At 37.0% G+C, this 21,107-nt stretch overlaps 3 protein-coding genes across 4 annotated transcripts in view; 1 reads left to right on the top strand and 2 right to left on the bottom strand.

The window, feature by feature from the left end:
- vegfab (vascular endothelial growth factor Ab) overlaps window positions 1-6,135 on the bottom strand; it is a 61,420-nt gene extending 55,285 nt beyond the window's left edge. The window contains exons 1-2 of one of the 2 annotated variants that reach the window (XM_067428445.1): window positions 6,077-6,135; window positions 5,943-5,966 (exon numbers count right to left, since the gene is read on the bottom strand). In XM_067428445.1, coding sequence (XP_067284546.1) covers window positions 5,943-5,961 — 19 coding nt within the window. In that variant the 5' untranslated portion in view covers window positions 5,962-5,966; window positions 6,077-6,135. Of the gene's footprint in view, window positions 1-5,942; window positions 5,977-6,076 lie in introns of those variants that run through there. The other variant, XM_067428446.1, reaches the window with a different exon arrangement.
- A 16-nt stretch (window positions 6,136-6,151) lies between these two features.
- mrps18a (mitochondrial ribosomal protein S18A) lies at window positions 6,152-11,056 on the top strand. The gene is made up of 6 exons (XM_067428447.1): window positions 6,152-6,340; window positions 6,978-7,009; window positions 7,188-7,292; window positions 7,376-7,499; window positions 10,442-10,517; window positions 10,640-11,056. Exons 1-6 carry the CDS (start codon window positions 6,193-6,195, stop codon window positions 10,782-10,784), a joined length of 630 nt encoding a protein of 209 aa, XP_067284548.1. The 5' UTR covers window positions 6,152-6,192; the 3' UTR covers window positions 10,785-11,056.
- A 78-nt stretch (window positions 11,057-11,134) lies between these two features.
- rsph9 (radial spoke head component 9) lies at window positions 11,135-16,666 on the bottom strand. Its single transcript, XM_067428440.1, has 5 exons — window positions 16,341-16,666; window positions 15,423-15,591; window positions 14,841-14,970; window positions 14,448-14,594; window positions 11,135-11,478 (listed from the first exon to the last, which is right to left on the bottom strand). Exons 1-5 carry the CDS (start codon window positions 16,565-16,567, stop codon window positions 11,318-11,320), a joined length of 834 nt encoding a protein of 277 aa, XP_067284541.1. The 5' UTR covers window positions 16,568-16,666; the 3' UTR covers window positions 11,135-11,317.
- Between the last annotated feature and the right edge of the window lie 4,441 nt (window positions 16,667-21,107).

Below are 21,107 nucleotides of genomic sequence, written 5' to 3'. Positions count from 1 at the left end.
GGGCCGTGAATACACATTGTGGATATTATGAATGCCATCATTCATGTATCACTCCATCTGGATTCAGACAAGCATGGAAGTGTCTGAAAAGGCTTTTTCTGATGAATGAGGTCTGTGATGAGACACTATTTGAGTTTGTATAGTAATGCTGAATGTAAGAAGGGTTTGTTTACGTGTTCATGTGCATTTATAGTGCATACTAGTCTGGTGAAAGTGTGTTTGCAGAGCACTTAGGTCCGGTTTCCAACTAATGATGGTCTGTTTTCAAATTTCTTAATTGACTCATGCTACACCAGCTTTGCAGTGAAGTTATTCAGGCAGCAAAACCTCTCTGCGTTAATTGAATTACAGGGGATTTTCAATTTGGGTAATTTGGGAAATACCAAAGTCAGACAGTGAGCCTGCATGAGAACATTTATGCAATCTGATTCTGCACGGTAATTTCTAATGGACTGCATTCGAATACAGACAAAAGGCACAAACCCCAAACAGCAAGACATTAACATGTTGAATCCAAATGCTTCGTATATAACTACTCTTTCAGTGAATGGTCTCAGTCTCCTTTTTTCTGACCAGTGCTCTTATTCCACAGGCAATGTTACTGTCTGCATCAGCACTCTTATATTGTCTGTGACCTCTACATGGCTCTTCCTGCAGTCATGCTCGTCACCCCCTACATGTTTCTGTGGTGCTAACCTCCTGCGCACACCCATAACTTCTCACTGTGACACTGAATCAACATGGAGCCATTGTTCTCCATCTCTGTCTCTAGGGACGTCAGAAGCTCTCTTTTCATCTTCTGAAAGTGATCTGATTAACTTCCCATCAGTCCACACTCAGCTCAGCCGCTATGTAGGGAGTTACACATTTCATTTGAATATCAAAGCCTATGAGAAGGTGGCCAGACACTTTAAATGTCATTTCTGAACAGCACTTTTGTCAAGGAATGTGACCACTGAAGTGTTGATGACCAAAGGAATGAGTTTGGAGAAACAAAGCCTGCTTTGTGCAGCACACCCTACACACACACACACACACAAAACAAAAAAACCCTAATCATAAAGCCATAACTTTCTGGATCCCAAAATAGGCAGATTTTTGACTATTCTACTTGAATTCTGAGTCAAGTCCAAGATTAACAGATGTGCCGACTGATACTGATTACATACTGTAACAGACACACTTATATAATCAGGAGTCAGCACAGGATCATAAGTGCCAGGCTATTACAGATTATGGTTTCAAAATTCCGGGTATTTTCAAAGCTGGAATCTTTCCATGGGAATTAACGGGAATATATGAGAATTAATGGGAATAAACTGAGAATTTAGTTTTAAAAAATCTTGCAACATAATCTTTGTTAAAACAACCACATGTAATGCACTTTCAGATTAATTTCTACCCTGCACGTTCCTCAATCACATACACACAACACACTACTTACTGCAGAGTTATTGAGGCCACAACCCTGCATGCACTGTGCATTCCTCCATAACATACACATTTGATCAAAAATACAGTAATATTGTGAAATATTACAATTTAATATAGTGGTTTTCTATTTTAATAGACTTTAAATATAATTTATTTCTATAATGCAAAGCTGAATTTTCAGCATCATTACTCCAGTCTTCAGTGTCACATGATCCTTCAGAAATCATTCTAATATGCTGATTTTCTGTTTCTGAAGAACAGCATTTCATGGAAATAGAAATCTTTTGTAGGTCAGTCTTTTTTTCTTTTTTTAAAGAAATGTATCCTTTTATTCAGCAAGGATGTATTAAATTGACACAAAGTGATAGTAAAAACTTATATAACCTCAACTCATATTTGGAATAAATTTTCTTTTTAACTTTTTATTCATCAATGAATCATTGAAAAAAGTATCACAGATTCCAAAAATATTAAGCAGCACAACTGTTTTCTCCAACATTTATAAATTAAGTATCAAATCAGCATATTAGAATGATTTCTGAAGGATCATGTGACACTGAAAAAAATGCCACGCATAACAATTGCTGCAATAAAAATATATTTATTTTACATATCTACTATATCAAAAGTAATTAATTGGAAAATATATTGACATGCAAAAAGAAAATGAATAAATATAAAACATCTCTGCTAATGGCCAAACAAAATGTTTATATTAATGCTTGTATAGGATACAGTTCATATTTCCAATAAATTCTCAAAAAAAAAACAATCCCATTAATTCCAGTTAAGTTTAAAAAAAAAAAAAGTTTACAAAATTAAAGGGATAGTTCACTTTTAAATTAAATTTTGATATGTTTTAGCTTACCTCATGGGCATCCGAGATGTAGGAGTATTTGTTTCCCCAGTAGTTTCAATTTTGATAATTTTAGGTCAAACCGTTCTTGTCTGTGCCTCACATAATGCAGGTCTATGGTCACCACCTCAAAGAGCATACACAGAGAAGTCCAAATTAAACAATCCCCCATTGTAAGTACACACTGATAGCCTAAGACACAAAACGAGTGGTTTGTGTGAGAAAACGATCGGTATTTATATCGTTTTTACACCACTACGTCCGACTGATCCGAGGGCGCGTGTGCGTGTTTCCTGTGCCCCTTTTACTTAAATACTAATGATTATTAAACAACAAACAATATTTTCAGTCTTTTATCATCAGCAACAAATGATTTTCAAAAGATTCCTCTTATTGAAACAGCATTTGAAGTTAATGGAAAAGGTTTCCCACCATTGATATGATGTCATGAAGCTGAAAGTCTTTGTCTGAGACCTCTTCCTCTATTTTTAAGACATCTTGCCCTCTTTCAGGGATACACTACAACACCTACATCTGTAAATCAAGAAGAGCAGACATAATAACAATCAGAGGGCTTCAACCACGCCATAAGAGCTCTCTAACCAACCATTTTGTGTGAAAGTACAAGAGGAGTCTTTTATTTAACACACCAATAATTTCAGTGAAGCTGCCAGAAATTCAAAAGGCCCACCAGATCCAAGGGACGCCAGTGTAAAGGCCAATAACTATCCGTGTGAATTAATGTGTTTGTTCACTAAAGAGATGACCTTGTTAACATCCATTTCCATCAGTACTGTTGAGATATTTGCTAAGGACTGTGAACAAGGCAGTCGAGCAGGGATATATGGGAAAGCTTTTTACGCAACCTTACAAACTGAAAAAGGCCTTTATTTGTGTGAGTGTACACCAAGTTGACCAAATCTATGAGCCATTTTATCACATACCATCAGCAAGACTGGCTTTTCTTTCTAGAGGTTTTCCTTTTTAATCAACACAATTTGGCTTATAATAAAAAGGACAGCTGAACAAAACGAAAACTCCTTTATATCAATGTAACATCCATATGCATTATCACCACACACTGACTGCCTCTTTGTGTCCTAATCTGCATGTTTTATGAAAGTCTGTTTACATGAGGGACATAGGGGGTCAGCAACGATTACAACCACACGAAACGAAAAACCAAGGCAAAACACCTGCATCTCAAACACTGTAAGAGAATGTCAGGACATGTTCCTCTGTCGTTAAGCTCTGTAGTTTTTTCTGAACTTCTGAAAGGCATCTGGGGGTTTCATAGCTTGTCTACAATATTGTTTTACTGCTTCAGAGTGTTTGAAACGAAACACCACTTCAGGTTTAATGTCTAAAAAACACATATGATATTATTTACTATGTCATTGATTCCCCATCAAGACACTGTAGATATATTTGAGGTTATTTCCATCTCAAAGTACACAAATCAATGAATTTTACACACTGTGAAAATCTGGAAACATCTGGAAGAAAAGCATTTCCAGACTACAAGTCCTCATAAATTTTCAGAGTGAAGTCTTGGCTCGTACCAAAACACTGTAATTTGAGTCCTACCTTTCTGCTCTGTCTGATTCAAATTAATATGATTTATGAAAAGGATTCATATTAAAAAGCAATTCACAGTTATAATTCCAGTATCACAAGGCGTGATTGTTCAAGACTAGAAACAGTGAGTTTATGGGAGATGTTTCATGATAGCGAAAGCTAGATCAATTTCAAAATAGATAAAACTACATAAAACTTCATAGAAAGTTAATATGAATAGATGAATGACTTTCAGTACTTTTATTTAGACGCTGACGTATGCTAAAGTCTAGTTATGCAGGTGCAGTTTGGTAACGGTAACCAAAAGAAAAGTCCAAGATTAGTAACTGATACATACACTGCCATTTTGCGGCATCATGTTTCTACAGTAGCCCTAAACGGACAAACTTCTCTACAGAGCGCTAGCTACTCTCTGCTCTCTCCGACGACAACATTTGTGTCCCGTGTCAGGCCGGTTTCACACTGCATGCGGTTGATTTTTTTCCAGAAACCATGTTAACAGATTAGAGCATTCACACTGCACACAGAGGAGGTGCAGCAGCGCGTCGCAGGACCAGAGCAGTGCCGCGATCGTTTCGCAGGCAAGTCTATTTTTGCTGTGCTGCTCAGGCTAAATTAAAGCCACAGTGGATAGTTCTTGGTGAAAATTTACCTGATATACATGAAAAATAACAAATTGAAATCATGCAGTGAATTGTTCCATGTGTTTCACAATCACCATATGACATCCAGCGCTGTGACACAAACAAAAAAATACACAAAAACACATCACTTCCAGATGTTTTTACCCCAACTTCAAAGACCCATTTGATTAAAACTAGAGGCATATCTTAACTTTAAGTTTACTTTCATCATGTAAACTACCCATATACAGTTATATGCATATGTATTTAGGACAGAAGAGAACAAGGTCACATTTGCAGCAGATATATGCTGCCCATCAATAAATCAAAGCACAAGACAGAAAGGGGTCAGAGGAGAACACCGGAAAAGGTGACAGAATGGACAATATTCGATAATAATATTATCCCTTTATTTTGCACTTTTACGCGAAGGGGTAGGGGTGTCTTGATTCTCTTTTGGATGAGGTGGTAGGGGTAAGACTACTTTGCTGCTAGAATGCGTCTAGTGATGTTGCCACTCGGAATCGATCACTTATGTATTGCCTGGATGCCAGTTTCTCTGTAGAAAACAATTTGAGTGAAAAAAATATCTGGTCATCCTTCATAACGCAGTTGATATTTACATCACGTATCGTCTGTTAACTCTTGCGTTACTAAGACAGCAACTGACTCATTTGTATAACATTGCAGAGAACTGTTATCGCAGCGCCCCAGTAGAAAACAAAACCATATCCGTACTGGCCAGGTGGATCCGCACGGAATGGAACGGTTAACAAACAAGGAGAACAGTTTGGCCTGATGGAATAGTGGTTTTACCAGTGTTGTATGTTCTGTATCATTCTGTATCGTCTTATGAAACTTGATAGCGTTTTTTAAATGAAAACGAGCACAGAGCGCCATCCAAATACTGCGCAAAACAACGTTGGGAGTGAGTAATAATTTGTTATGTTCTTGCGTCTGATTTCTGTTAGATATAGCCCATGCACTTCACTGCTGTTCATACTGGTTAAATGTTAAAGAACACTAATAAAAGACACAGGTTATGATATGATGACAACATGTGATAGTGTAGTAGTGGTGTTCCATTTCTTAGGGGAATATTTTCACCCCTAAGCCTTGGCACTATTTTTAAAGGGGCAAATAAAAGGGGTAGGGGTAGGGGTAAAAAAAAAAAATTTGAAATAGAATTGGGATTGGGCTTATGTGTGTTGAAAGGGAGAGGTGAGCTGTGCGTGATTGCATTTCACAACCTCACTGCTAGATGCAGCTAAAATGTAAACACTGTAACTTACCTTTAAAATACTGAACCTACTACCTGTGCTAATCTGGTTCCTATTTGAGTTACCATTTAGCCAACATACTATATTTGTATTGCAAATTGTCAATTAATGTCACATTTACAAAATACTGCCTGCTTTTACATTCCAACTCACCTTTTATGTGACTTCCCTTTGACTTGACTGACATCATCTTACCTGCAAGGTAAATATATACCGGTATTGTATGTTAAAAAACAAAAGCTAGTGAAATGGAGCAGTTATTCACACCTCACGAACCGTTCAGTCATAAAAAACAGTTAACTTACTGGTTCAATGTTTTCCTCGGATGACAAATTTGGATTAGCCGCCAAACCGCCCGCACTCAACCTTCACAAGGAAACGGAAATGCGTAATTAACCAGGAAGTGACTGTCCGAGAAAGAATGGCGGCGCGCAGTGTTGTGCAGTCCGCAAGGACGGTGCTGAGGTCCATTCAGAGCGATCTCATCAACAAGGGTTTATTTCAGAGGATACCAGGTTTCTCACCGTTCTCTTTTTTGGGGAGTGTGCCGTGTCGCGGAATTAGAAATGGTGAGTTTACTGGAGTTTGATTGCGGGACGTCTGCATAGCATCGTCCTCTTGATGCCATAGTATTGAGCTTGCTTTAATCTATCTATCTATCTATCTATCTATCTATCTATCTATCTATCTATCTATCTATCTATCTATCTATCTATCTATGCGCGCTCAGTGCAGTTTAAAAGTATAAGTGCAAATTGATTTAATAGATCATTTAATTCTATTAAATTGAAATGTAATATTCGAAGACATATTATGTCAAGGAAATTTTATATATATATATATATATATATATATATATATATATATATATATAACGTTATATACTGCACGTCTGCACCCGTTTTAAGCTACTAATCAAATAAGTTTTATCGATCCTGTGGTTTTGCACAGACTTTCCAGCTTGAATTAATGTGAATACGTTGACGTACAAAAATACAAAGAAATAAGTTGATTTTGAAATCGAAAATTTGACTCAGAATATTTACCAATAACATAATTTGTAAGCTTAAAATATGTTAGAAAAATGCAAAATAGAAGCATTTTCAATAGCACTCCAATATTATCATAGCAGAGATTTTTAGCTTTATGTCATTCTCAATGTTTGCATCGAGGAATGTTATAAATTATGTTTTGTGTGTTTCACAGTGGTGGAGAATAAGGAGGGCAAAACAACAGTTGTAAGTAGCATCCCAGATATACATTTTAGAAAGCAATTTATTAAAAACATTTTTCAATTTGCAAGGATGGTCCTCAGACTTTTTTGACTGAACCAGTACATATGTTAGTCCCAATTTACAATTTAGTTAGTTACAATTTGCAATACTATAATAATGCTTATTTTGTATCCTTTCTCAGATAGAGGGTGTTATAGAGCCTACATCCGATCGACCACAGCCTCCCAATCCCACAGCTGCCTGTCCCATCTACAGATGGAACCTTCAGAACAAGTACAACTACACTGTAAGTGCTTGCACATGTGACAAATCTGTAAACCATTTTCTGTATCTTCTCTTTAATACTTATCTCTCTCATACGTGATGCAGGACGTGTTGTTGCTTAGTCAGTTCATTCGCTCAGATGGCGGGATGCTCCCTCGGCGCATTACAGGCCTCTGTGCTCAGGAACATACCAAGATAGCAATTTGTGTACAGATGGCTCATCGAGCAGGTGAGTTGGAGCTTTCATTTGAGAGAACTATAATCATGCACTCAATCTGATGTTACCCCATTTATGTTGTATGAAAACAGCGGCACCCAATAAAGTGAATGTAACAGCATCTAAACCGGTTTTAACCCAACACCTTTCAAAGATCGCAGATGGCCCCAGATTACTATTCTTCAACATTCACTGCTCATTAAAACATCACACTCTTACTTTATCTGGACAAACTCAGTATCATCAGACCGATTAAAGGGTTAGTTCACCCAGAAATGAAATTTAGGTCATTAATGAGTCACCCTAATGCTGTTCCACACCCGTAAGACCTCCGTTCATCTTCAGAACACAGTTTAAGATATTTTATATTTAGTCCGACAGCGTATCTAAGTGTAGGCACAATATACTGTCCATGTCCAGAAAGGGAATAAAAACATCATCAAAGTAGTCCATATGTGACATTAGTTAGTTAATTAGAATCTCTTGAAGCATCGAAAATACATTTTGGTCCAAAAATAACAAAATGTCTTCTCTTCCGCGTTTGTTTTCAAACCTCAAAAAGATTCAAAGGGTCATAAATCCGCGTATTGATTCATGATTGGGATCGCGTGTCAAACTGATTCATGATTGGGATCGCCAATGTCACCTGATTTTACCAATACGCTGATTTATGACCGTTTGAATCTTTTTGCACATTAGGGTGAGTCATTAATGACATAAATTTGATTTTTAGGTGAACTAATCCTTTAAAGACTCCAGCTTCGATATTTGAACACTTTATATGATAAAACTGGGTTGCAGTGACATTCATTTCTTAATTTATGTCAGGAATGCGTTATGAATGATATTTTGAATAGAATATCCCACGCACATTAATTCTCTCTCATCTGCACTGGCTCAGTAGTATTCACACAGCTCACAAAGAACAGCTTTCAGTTTAGCTTTTAGTTCAAAAGTGCTCCTATTTGGAGAAATATTTACAGATCACGTTTGCAAAATATTTTGTCATACAGAATACCATTTCTATTAATTTCGCACTGAATTATGCGTGAAATGAGTCATCAGGTGTCCATTTGCTCACTGAGCTGTCAATAATCTGACATGCTCAACACTGTCCTCCGCATGACGCTCTCTTCTGTCTGTTTACTTCCTCATTATGGCTCTGTGAAGAACGAGCCTATTCGACATTTCTATGCATGAACTAAGAAGCTAATAAACACACTATAACAATGGAATAAGGTTTTTGTGTGAATTTCTTTTTTGTTTTGTTTTTTGTTTTTTCTTCATGTGATTACGGCTATTTTATATCAATAGTGGATATTTACATTATGACTGCTAACAGGTGTAGCGATTAGCTCCATATAAAATGATTAATATAACATGTTTTAACATCACCATTTGAATGAAATCCCCATTATATAGCGAAAGAAAACGAATACAGACACTCGATGGTGGTCTAAAGTGAAATATATAGTGAAGGTGTCATTTTAATCTTTTAAAGGGTTACTTCAGCGATTAGCATATGGCTTTGTATCAGTAGAAACCCTGGAGTATATTCAAATGATTGTGCTTTCCCCCCTCATATCTCCCTGAGACAAGAGATTTATGCATTTTATTTCTGGAAAGATTCCTCCTATGATGCAAATTGACGATATTTGCATCATAGGAGGAATGTTTGGCCAAAGGCTAAAGACTACAGCCAGCAGAGGGAGCCATTTCCGCATGTTTTGAACCCGCGCATGGGGGATGGAGATTACACACAGAGCTCAGCTCGCAGCTACAGGCACTCATTTAAACGAAGCTATGGTGAGCAATGTAAGTCTTTTAACTTCTCAAATTAATTTCTATGAAAGTTAAGCTTGCAAAGGCATGAACTGAAATGCGCCAGACTGAACTCGCATTGTGAATGTATGCCGCGAGTGTAGTCGCGATTACCTCAGCTCTAATCACAAGAGCTCATCAGCTCATTTAGTGCTCAGTGCTGTAACTCACTCATTATATTGAACAGACACGTTCAGTTTTTAATTGTAGTGTCTTCTCCAACTCAGTCACAGTAATCCAGTAGGTGGCTTTGGGAATGGCCTCACAGGGCAGCAAAGCATTCTGTGAATTGTAGTCTTTCATCCCCATGAGACAAAAATACATTTTCTGTCTTTTCTCAGTCTAGAAAGAACCAAACTCAAAAATAATTTCACATTTCTAATACATTGATGACCCAGTTTAAATACAGATTCATCTTCCCAGCGCTGAAGTACCCCTTTAAATTGTAGCTTGATGCTAACTGAAGCTCTAATGCACCTGTTGGACCAGGACCTTTGTCTATTCAAAAACTTAATTCACATAGTGTGCTTTTTTTCTTCTTTTTTAAGAAAGACTTTAGATAATGTGCTACTAAATGAAATACTGCACAGTTAATGGGCCATTTAGGCATGTCATGTTATAATGGATTTGAATAATGGCTGTTAAAAAAACAAAAGATTCATAACAAAAGAATAATGAGGATTATATCTCATACATTCAAATGTGTGAAACGATCGTCGAGTGAGCAGATTGTAGCATTAATTGAGCTGTTCTCCTTGCCAGACATTAGACAAAATAAAGTGTCTTCAGGCCAACAAACTTATTTGATAAAAGCATCTCTAAAAAAAATCTAAACATGGTCTAAGAAAATGTTTCACAAAATTCATAGTTTTGGACTGAATAACTATTCTGAATAACTTATGAGCAACTGTCTTTTTTTACTATGAGTGTCTAAATGCTCCATTTGCCAAATCGGGGGGTGACAGGCGAGGGGTTAAACTAAAGAAAGTGGCCAGTTAAAGGACCTCAGATATACATTTTCCCTTATACATTCATATAACATTTAACCCAAAATTCCCCATCGACTCTCAGCTGTTTTGATGTGCATATCTTAATTATTAATAAGTTGACATGATCTATCTTCTTTTTTTCAGGTCTCCTACCAGATCATAGACCCCCCTTACCCGAAGGCCATGTTCCAAAACCTAAACCCAACCCACCTCTCAACCGGTACGATCACATTAGGTGCCACAACAGCACCAAATGGAGCTTGATAATGTCACATTTGAAGGTCTCATTTTTTTTTAAGATCGGGTGCATCCCACAAATCTGTCTCTTACGGTCTGTTGCAGGTATCTGACACGTTACTCTGTGAAGTCTGTGAAGCCCATTTTAAAGACAGGGCTGAAGTGGTGTAAGAAGAGAATGAGTGTCGGACATCCTGCCCTGAAAAACAACATCAGATACAGCCCCAAACCACTGTACATAAAGCACTGATAAACAGAGCTGTTTATCCAATCAAATCAATGATTTCCTGTATGGGACAGAGAGGATCTAATGACAGAGAATTTGCTCTTTTTCGTGTTGTTCATTGCCTCAGTCACAAAGAGACTATTATTTGATGAACCAGATTGCACTGAAACATCAAGACTCAAAGATCTGTGTTCATCCTTCTGATCTGGGTTACCTTTCCACAGTCTGATTTGGACAAATGTTAACATTCTATTTTTGCAAAGGCAGATGTGCAAATAAAATGACTGTTTACCTCACTAGCAGCTGTTTCTGAGTGTGCATGTGTTTGTGCCAGAGAGAAAGTAAGGTACACTTTCGTGTCTGCTTTAAGGGTGGAAAAACCAACGCAACTTCAAATGTCCAAACATGTTGACGTGTTTATGTTTTCCTGAGAGTAAAGAAAATTACAGTGACTGTAAGGTCACAGAGTTGATTATACATTAACGCTTAAAGGGAGATTGAAGTTTTTGCTGTCTTTAAAATGTGGCACCAAAGACAAAAATAAGTCAGTTTGGCTGCTATAACATGAAGGGCAGGTCAAGATTTTTAAGTCCATCCCCCATGTAGATGTACCCATGCTGAGGGGTCTGGGGAACATGGAAGAAGGTGAGACCCAGCCAGAGCAAACTGCGCAATACACACACGGTGCCTCCCCGCTCAAGCTGCAGGCTCCATGACCCTGCATGAAGAACACAGTAAGGAAAAAGACTAGAATTATCCTACTGTGCAAGATCAAAGAGGAATAAAAAGCATTTAGCATAAACTGAACCTGAATTTTAAACCATTACACATAACCATTGACAGACTCCAGACTCTGATAGTGTGACAGATGCAGAGTAAAATCTGGAGAAGAAAGTCGTGTGTGACAGAGAGTTGGCTCAGTTATGGATAACTATTATCACAGCAGTGTATAAAGAAGTGGCGTTCTGGGGTCTTTCCGTCTGGGTGGCCCCTGCATCCAGCTGCCAACATTGGCTGATGCCCAGTACCGCAAAGCTCCATGCCAATGAAGTCTGTGTTTGAACTGCAGCTCTGAACATTAACTGCTAACAATGTTTAACCTAAAACACTCAAAAGTCCATTGTGACTCTTTGCCTTATTATGAGTCCAAATATTTAACAGACAGCTGTTCTATGGCGCACTCATCAAAATGCATGACCATCACATTACGCTAATTAGAAAAGCTTTTGAGGAAGATATGTAGTAATTTGATTTTCACGTCCGAGAGATGCAATATTAGATCAGATAAAAAGACAAAACCATTTCCCTTAATCTGTTAGTGATAGTTGGCTTAAAAGCTATGCGGTTATACATTTTCTGCTTTTTCAAGTTCTTGGGAAGCCTCCCTACTTTTTCCTTGTACAGGCCAAATTCAAGGAAACCTGAGTGAAGCTAAATTCCACCGCCCATTCCCAGTATCCTCTACCCACTATTTGAGACGTCCAGATGAACCTGTTCACCTCTGGCACTTCTTGAGAGGGGATTGGGTTTTTTCCACCTGATTGGTCAAGGGGAAAAAGTGGAAGCTGTTCTGCAGGGTGGGTAAATGCCCCCTGTCTGAGACCTGCTCTACTTTTTCAGTTTTTAGCCTAGCTGGGTGCTGCCTGAGGTGAGGGACCATCCCTTAGAGAGAGAAATAAAGAACAAATCACCTCCTTTAATGAAACAGCTGAGATGTTTCTAACACACTTTAAGTCTGGGCATGTCTCCAGGAGGGTGACTGTGCCTTCAAACTCTACTGAGAAACAACAAAGCAGCATTTGCCTTCTAAATTGGAGTCAGATAACAATATTCCCTGTGAGGAAATGCTTCTTTATCCTATAACTGACGTAGTCTTTAGTGGGTGATCACATTCTTCTCCTAAATCAACTATATTTACAGTTTAAAGTGATAGTTCACCCAAAAATGAAAATGTTATTAATTACTCACCCTTATGTCCAAACCCATAAGACTTTTAATCATCTTTGAAACACAAATTAGGATCTTTTTGGTGGAATCCAAGGACTTTTTGTTCCTCCATTGACATCAAACGCAACCGCTTTGACATTTCAAAAAGTTCATAAAGAGATCGTAAAACTAATCCATATGAATTGAACGGTTTAGTCCACATTTTCTGATGAGTCATGATTGTTTTATATGATGAACATATTACTTTTATTTGCATATACACTTTCATCAACTCACATTAGTTATGTTAAACAGAAGCTCAAGCTCAAGAAGTTCAAGAACCAAGGTTCATTCTCGTGTTACACAGCATGTTTGAGCTTCCGTGAGAGAACCAATGAGGTTAATTCTTGTGTGTTACACAGCACGTTGGAGTTTCCGCAAGAACTAATGTGGTTAATTTTCGTGTTAAGCAGCAAGTTTGAGCTTCCGCAAGAACCAGAGGTTTGTTCTCTTCTCGCATGTCAAGCTGGTTCAGTTAAGCTTCTGTTTATGTTCATTGATCATTGTGAATCCATCTTCCTAGCAATATTCCCGCTCATTTACAGGTCCGCTTCACACACACATTTGATTTGGCGTAGTTAAATTAAATTAAATTTGTTCATCGTATAAGGCGATCGAGTCTATTAAGAAAACTGACAAAACCGCTAAATTATTTGGATTTTAACTCTTGAACTTTTTGAAGCCTCAAAGTAGTAGTTGCATAACTGTCAACTGAGAGACAGAAATATCTTCATTTGTGTTCTAAAGACCACCGAAAGTCTTATGGGTTTGGAATGACGACAGAATTTTCATTTTTGGGTGAACTATCCCTTTACGGTCACATTTAACAGGAGGTTACTCTTAATGAGGGCTCTATGAGGCATAAATGCCATAAGCCAAAGTCATGAATTTCAGCAAATCTCAGTGATGCTCTAGTGCTTTGCTCGGTATGTTAAACAAATCAAATTCCATCTGGTTAAGATTCAGGATCAGCAGAACAAGATATTCCTTGAGGAACTCGATGTTAAACAATCAGTAGTGGTTTGAAGCCTGTAGGCAAGCAACGGGCAAAGTTTCATGAAGCGCGCTGAATAAATACCGTTCAGCAAGCTTATGTCTGACTTGAATTTGCAAAGAACAATAAGAGGCAAATATTTTCTGAATAATTGTTTTGTTAGTTCACTCCCAACTGACAAACAGAGTCAGGAAGACACACCAAGATATATGAGAGGGAAAATTTATCGTTGATGAAAATGGCAATCCCTCAAACGCTTCTTCCCAGAAAGAAAAGAGAACAATGGGATCATAGTTTGCCGAACAACACCCCAGATGTCTCATTGGCTTTCGCTCGGCCTTAGGCAGCTGCCAAATCATATCTGTCATTAACCCAGGGACATCCAGCAACAGGGATCATGGGATGACTTGCAGAAGGATTTTTACACCATCCTCATATTTCCCACCACTATTAAGACTTCCTAAATGCAATTTGCATGTCAGTATCATTTTTGGGAAAGTATAGTGGTGTTAACAGGTGTTGTTCACCTTTGAATTATAAAGCCTAAAGCAAAAGAGGGATCGGACTTCAGTGCAAACGTTTCATTACAGGGTGGGAGCTGGAGACCTCACAGTACATTCAGAAATAATATTGTGCCTGGAAATAAAATTGCATCGAGAATAAATCATCACACATAAAGGTAATGAAAGATCATTCCTTTTAATTACCTTTGGGAATGTCCTCCCTCAAAGGATCTAGGAAGTCGAGAGCAGGGTTCAGATCAGCCATTTCTAAGATGGACTTCTTTTTCAGATTAACCGGCTCACGAAAATGCAGGTAGTTGTGAAGTTTCGCAGCCTCAGTGGGATGTAGACCTGCAATCATGTACAAAACTTTAAACTGATCTGGGGTCAGACCATTCAAATAAATGACAACATAAACAGATCGACTGAAGACTGATTACAAGAAAGTATCTTCAGAGAACTGAAATGAGAGCTGACATTTCACCAGGAAATGGAAACATACAGACTTTAGTGTTTTGTATTCACACAGCTGCATCGGATTCCCAGTGGAAAGCATATACAAACACTTTGGGTGTAAGTGTTTGGGTGTAATCATACCTCCAAAGCTTCGGTTTATCTGCACTTTGCCACTGGGACTCTTTGTAAATGCACCACGTGGCACTACAGACACTTCTTTATCGATGTTTGACACGGTTGTGGCCAATCGACTCGCCTCATTCACTTTCACCTGCAGAAAGGGAGGCATGTTAATCACTCCATAAACATTCAACAAGCTGCCTGCCATCTACCATGTTTACTTCATTATAAACCATGAATAAACAGAAACCCGAATAAATAATAACAGTTGTTTTATATCCAAACATTACCACGTCCACATAAACACAACATTTATCATTCTTTGTGTGTGTGTGGGTTTAGTTGAAGCTTCCACTTTTCCTCTAAATGTGCAGGTACTTTCCCCCAGTTTCACAGACAAGGCGTAAAGGGTCAGTTCACCCAAAAATTAAAATTAGACCATGATTTACTCAAGCAAGACATGCCACAATCAGAAGATGCAGACACACCAAATAAACCCAGGAAGATGGGCTTTTTGTTAATTTTGTTGAATCTGTTTTTCTATTTCCACATGCTTATTATAGCCCCATCTGTGTTGTGTATCCCAATTGTCCCTCCTCTCACCGTGACCTCTACCTCCGTGGCTTCATCCCCATCTCCCTCAGTGCGCATCTCTGTGTGTGCATACTCATGGGACGGGTCCCCCGTGAATCGCCCCTTTGCTGCTATTGCCACGTCTGCAGTCATGGACTCAGTTGCTTGGGGCAGCAGGTGCCAATCTATGCAGTTTAAACTGATAAATAGATAGACAGATAAAAAAAAAATAGAACTCACTAACGAGATTAGACAAAATGGTATTGTATATATAACTGACCAAATAATACGGACACAGTGTGTCTGATAAACTAAACGTATAGGCAAATATTTTTAATACAAAAAACATAATATTATATTATGTGTTATACAATATAATAATAAAATAAAATATTTAATTGCACATTTTTGAAACTTTCAATTGAATGGTCAAAGATTGCATCTGTAACTGAATTTTATTTTTTATTAAAGTTATAACTATTACGTAGGCTAATTAAAGGATTTAAGGGGATTTAAGGGAATAAAGAAACTAAAATAAATAAGACCATTTATTATCTCTTCACATTTAGTTATGAATTACACGAATCCGCATTTTTGAAACAATATGATAGCTTGAAACAGTGAATCTAGCATATTTTTAATTCAAAAGGTTTTTTTCTTTCACTGGATTTTACTGTAAGTCGGGTTCTGTCGTAAAACTGAGGGATCAGCCTTTTTTTTTTACTTTTACTTTTAAAACTTTTTTGTCATCCTTACAACAGCAGAATCAAGAATATCATCTATTGGAGAGCGGCCAATTTGGCCATTTCTTATAATTGGGGGGACTTGTTCACTTGTTCTCCCTTAAATGTCTATACGACCCGATATTTATTTTGCCAATATACCGCAATATACACACAATGAGTTAGAGCAGTTAACGTTATATAAAGAATATGCATGATTCCCTACCTGTACAAAGACTTTTTGTTTCTCATTTCATCCTCTTCAACTCCTTGAGCAATAAAATAATCACATTTTATCCCCAAAATCTTTCCCCAAAATAAAACACGACTGAATTTGTAGTTTCTCTTCAGTATGACCAGAGAGGTTTGAAGAGCGGCTCTCTGCTCACAGCTCAGAGTCAAACCATTCCCAGCAGCCAAATCCAACGAGTAATGCAAAGAATCCGAGTCCATCTCAATTCACAATCACAAATGTATATTTATAAAATAATTTAAAATAATACTTAAATGATTTGTATTTATTTAGTTAGAATGCTGCTGCTAGCAAGCTAATCACCCTCACTCTAAAGACACACTGTGGTTGCTAAGGTAAACAAAAGCTTTAGTAACCTGTTGCTATAGCTACTTCTAGACACTCGGGTTACTAGAAATATCTTATTTATAAAACAAACTTGTGAGAAACATATTAATAGTTGATTGCTCAAATAAATTAAATGTTTTAACTTTACTTTATTTATACAAAAATACATATTGTATTATTATTTATAGATTTTTCTCTGCATGGGTGTGATGAACAGATCGGTGGCTCATGGGAGGGAGGCTCTCTCTTCTTCTGCTGAGAGCTTCTTTTACTGTCTATGGCTGAGAGAGACAAACAGGAAGCATCTGACACAGCTGGCAGGATGTGTGTTCTGTCCTTCTGTTTTTTTACGGTCTATGTGTCCGACCTAATGCCCTCTGCGTGATACCAACAGCTTCACACACTGAACGTGTGAACTAGTGCTGTTAACAGCAACCCTGTGCTGGGTGACGGGAGAAGTCAGCTGCCTGTTGTGAACACTTTAGCGTGTTTGTGTGTGTGAAGATCATGGTGATGTTGTGCAGTGATTGTGATAATAGCAAACAGTAGTTGAGAGGGAAGTATGATTTCTCCTTTGCACATGCATTTTATAAAACATATCACTTTTGTAAAATGTAAAAATCAATAGAAAAAAAGTAAGAAATTACAGTTTTATAGACGTATAAAATGATATAAATTATAAACAGTTTATTTCTATTTATTTATTCATTCATTCATTTATGTGTTTGTTTGTGTTTGTTCGTGACATTGTTTTACATTGTTTTACATTTACGCTAAATTTATATACTTTACCCAAAAATTGAAAAAAAAATTAAGGAAATTAGTTTTTTACATTTATAATAATAATAATAATAATAATAATAATAATAATAATTTTATTTATTATTTCTTTGATCATTTTTTATGGCAGTTAAGAGCATTGAATCACCACATTTCTATAAAAAAAGATCTAAATTGTAAAGTACCTAAACAGCCTGACAGTATTTGTTGCACTGCCTTCAATTTATGCTGCATTAAACAAAACAAAATAAATAAAAAATAATAGCCTGATAATTGTGTCTGGCCAGGATGATTTGCATTAATGAAGTAATTAAAATAGTCATAACACTAAATAAAAATAGCTTAATTATCATGAAAATAATGTTACAATGCAATACATGTTAAAGGTTGTAAAGTAGGTTTCAATTTTTCTAAGCAAAATATAATTTCTCATTTTTCTTTTAATTTTGGAAATTTGAATTGAATTTCAAAATTGAAATTGTTAGTGCTATTGTGGTAGTTCTAACTTTAAGCTATATATATATATATATATATATATATATATATATATATATATATATATATATATATATATATATATATATATATATATATATATATATATATATATATGTGTGTGTGTTTTCTTTCTTTCTTTTTTGTTTCCAGTTATTTTACATTTTGCAAACTTTTATATATCATATTTTAATGGTTTAGAGCAAGGTTTTTAGCGCAAATAGATTTATTGTTACTTTATTTTGAAATTCTACTATTATACCCATGCACTGAACCACAAGTCTCACACATTCAAAAAAATTGCATTGCAAAATAAGGTGGATATTTGTCTCCGCTATAGCATAAGCTTTTTCCTGCATGGTAAAACCTTGACAAGCAACATCCGTTACAGGTGTCAAGTGCTTAGTGCTCTAAAAGCAGGCCCCTGTGTATGCACACTAGCAGGCTCATATGTCTGCATTACTGCGATTAGGAACGGTACTTCAGCACTGTCAAGGAACGGTTAGCCACAAAGACCCTGTTGAGTTAGCGGCCCACAAGTTCAACACGCACACAGACGGACAGCCTCATTCATAGGAGATTAGTGGCGACAACATCACACCCGCCTCAGGCCATAACTCACAAAGCGCAGACCCCTCTGAAAGACCACGAGCTGAGGGGGAAGATTTGAGACAGGAAAGGGAGGATGAGGAGGAGAGGAAGAGAGAAATGAGGGTGGAAAGGAAGTAAAGAAGATGTCTGTATTCCACATCTTTGGGCAGATTTGTCTCATGCTAGTCTCAGTAATCAACATGACAGATTAAGAAAATTCATAGGTGCAATAACTTGTTTAGGTTTTGCTGCCTCTGGCGTGATTACAAAAAGCCAGTGTTGTTTTATTTCAATTTTAGTTTTTCATCTAAACGTAATATTTAATTTAATTTTAGCTTTATTTTGTTTCTGTTAAAAATAACAAAAACCTTTTTAAAAAAGTTCTAGATTTGGTTAAAGTTCAACTAAAAATGTATTGTCATCATTTACTCACCCTCATGTTGATCCAAACTAACATGTATGAATTTCTTTCTTCTGCTGAACACAAAAGAAGATATTTTGAGGAATGCCATTAAAGGAACACTCCCTTAGAGTTAAACAGTTGAGTTTACCATTTTTGAATCCATTCAGCCGATCTGGCGGTAGCACTTTTAGCATACTTAGCATGCATAATTTAATCAGATTAGACCATTAGCATCATGCTCAAAAATTATGACCAAAGACTTTCAAAATATTTTTCTTATTTAAAACTTGACTCTTTCATAGTTACATCGTGTACTAAGACCAACGGAAAATAGTTCCTAGTCATATCGGTCTTCAATTTTTTGTGCAGCTTTTCATTTTCCATTGGTCTTCGTACACAATGTAACTATAGAAGAGTCAGGAAAATATTGAAAGTCTTTGGTCATAATTTTTGAGTGAGATGCTGATGGTCTAATCCGATTCAATTTTGTATGCTAAGCTATGCTAAAAATGCTACTGCCACAGAGATCGGCTAAATGGATTCAAAAACGGTAAAACTCAACTGTTTAACTCTAAGGGACTTGGAAAATAAGCCTATTTTCAAAAAAAGTGGAGTGTTCCTTTAACCAGATAGTTGATGGTAGCCAGGGTTTTTTTTTTTATTAGTATTTTGTGTTCTTCCTTTCTGTGTAATATGTGATGTTATATTCATAATTTTTCTATACAGTAAAAATGTATGAGGTTGTCAAGCCCCAAAAGAGAAAATTCACCTTAGAGCCTGCTCTCACAGAACCCATTTTTCCATTCCACTGCTCTACTTTTCCGTTGTTTTTCAATGTAAAGGTGCTAGATGGATGTGTTTAAACACTGTGCTTGGTGGTAAAGTTTTTAAAAAAACGTAAACTTTAAAAAAAAACACGCCTCTAGACCTTGTATTGCATTCTGTGTGAATGGCCCCTCAAAGTACTCCATGTGATGTTCCACTATCGTAAGATAACAGGGATTGTATCTTTGACATTAATGCATATGCATGAGCTATATTTACATGTGCAAAAATTGATAGGATTGAGAGCAAATATAAACTTGTGTTCCTCAAAAAGATTTTAGACATCTCAGCGATTGTCCTAATTCCACTTCTTCCACACACAAAAAAAAGAGTCATATTCAATTACATGAAGTTGAGTAAATGAGAATTTTCATTTTCTCAAGACAAATAGTACATTTAAAAAAAAATACAAACATGAAAATTATAAAGACAGAAGTCAGAAACTCTTGGGGGAACTAGAGATTAAGATGAAGAGAGTCACAGACAGTAACAGTTTCAGAGGCAGATTTTCTGCTCCGTTAGATTCTGTTGATGATCAGATAACGGAGCAATGAAATATACCAATCTGGGAATGTTCCCTTCTAATTCTTCAGTTTCTTTACTCTTTTTTTCTTTTTCTTTCTGGCTCTGTTTCTTTGCGGAGTAAACCTTAAGAGACGTCTGGCAAGGACACAAAACATTGCTATTAGTTTTCCTTAAAGTTCTGTCTGGGTGAAGTGGAATAAGTTTACCCCCAGGGCTTGGCGAGGGTCTATTACTCTCGGCTCTGAGAACGTTACCTTACAGACCACCAGCGTTGCCATGGGAATAAACCCAGCAGACAAAAAGGAGGGATAAGAAGGGGAAATCAATGCCGTCGGGCTTTGTGGTTGGCTGGCACAGAGATCTGTCATACGTACTCCGGGTCACGAGGTCAGAGGCATCAATCATGGCTTCAGAAAAGAGTGCGGACCATCTGAAAAGAGGAGAGAAGAAGGGAGGAGAGGAGGAAACATCTTCGTCTGTGTTAATGGAGGGATGAATCATCTTTGGGGTATTTCAAGACACCACATACAAATTAAACAATAATTAGTTCCTGTAGTTTGAAAGACTAAACCCAGCTGGAGACAAGCCATTCAGTGTTTGTGTGTGTGTGTGTGTGTGTGTGTATGCACAAACATTCAGCCAAGTGATGTTACATGACAGAATCCATATCATGTCCACTTGTCCAGACATCAGGCTGAAGAAATTGTACTTTCCTTGAAAAATGTTATCGTGTTTGTTTTTAGTGCTTTTTTCCCCCGCAAAAGTCACTAAGATGGATCCGGGGCATTTGTAAG

Source organism: Pseudorasbora parva, chromosome 20 (genome assembly GCF_024679245.1).
Source record: "Pseudorasbora parva isolate DD20220531a chromosome 20, ASM2467924v1, whole genome shotgun sequence".
Classification (NCBI taxonomy): Eukaryota; Metazoa; Chordata; class Actinopteri; order Cypriniformes; family Gobionidae; genus Pseudorasbora; species Pseudorasbora parva.
This window is presented reverse-complemented; position numbering and strand designations above follow the sequence as displayed.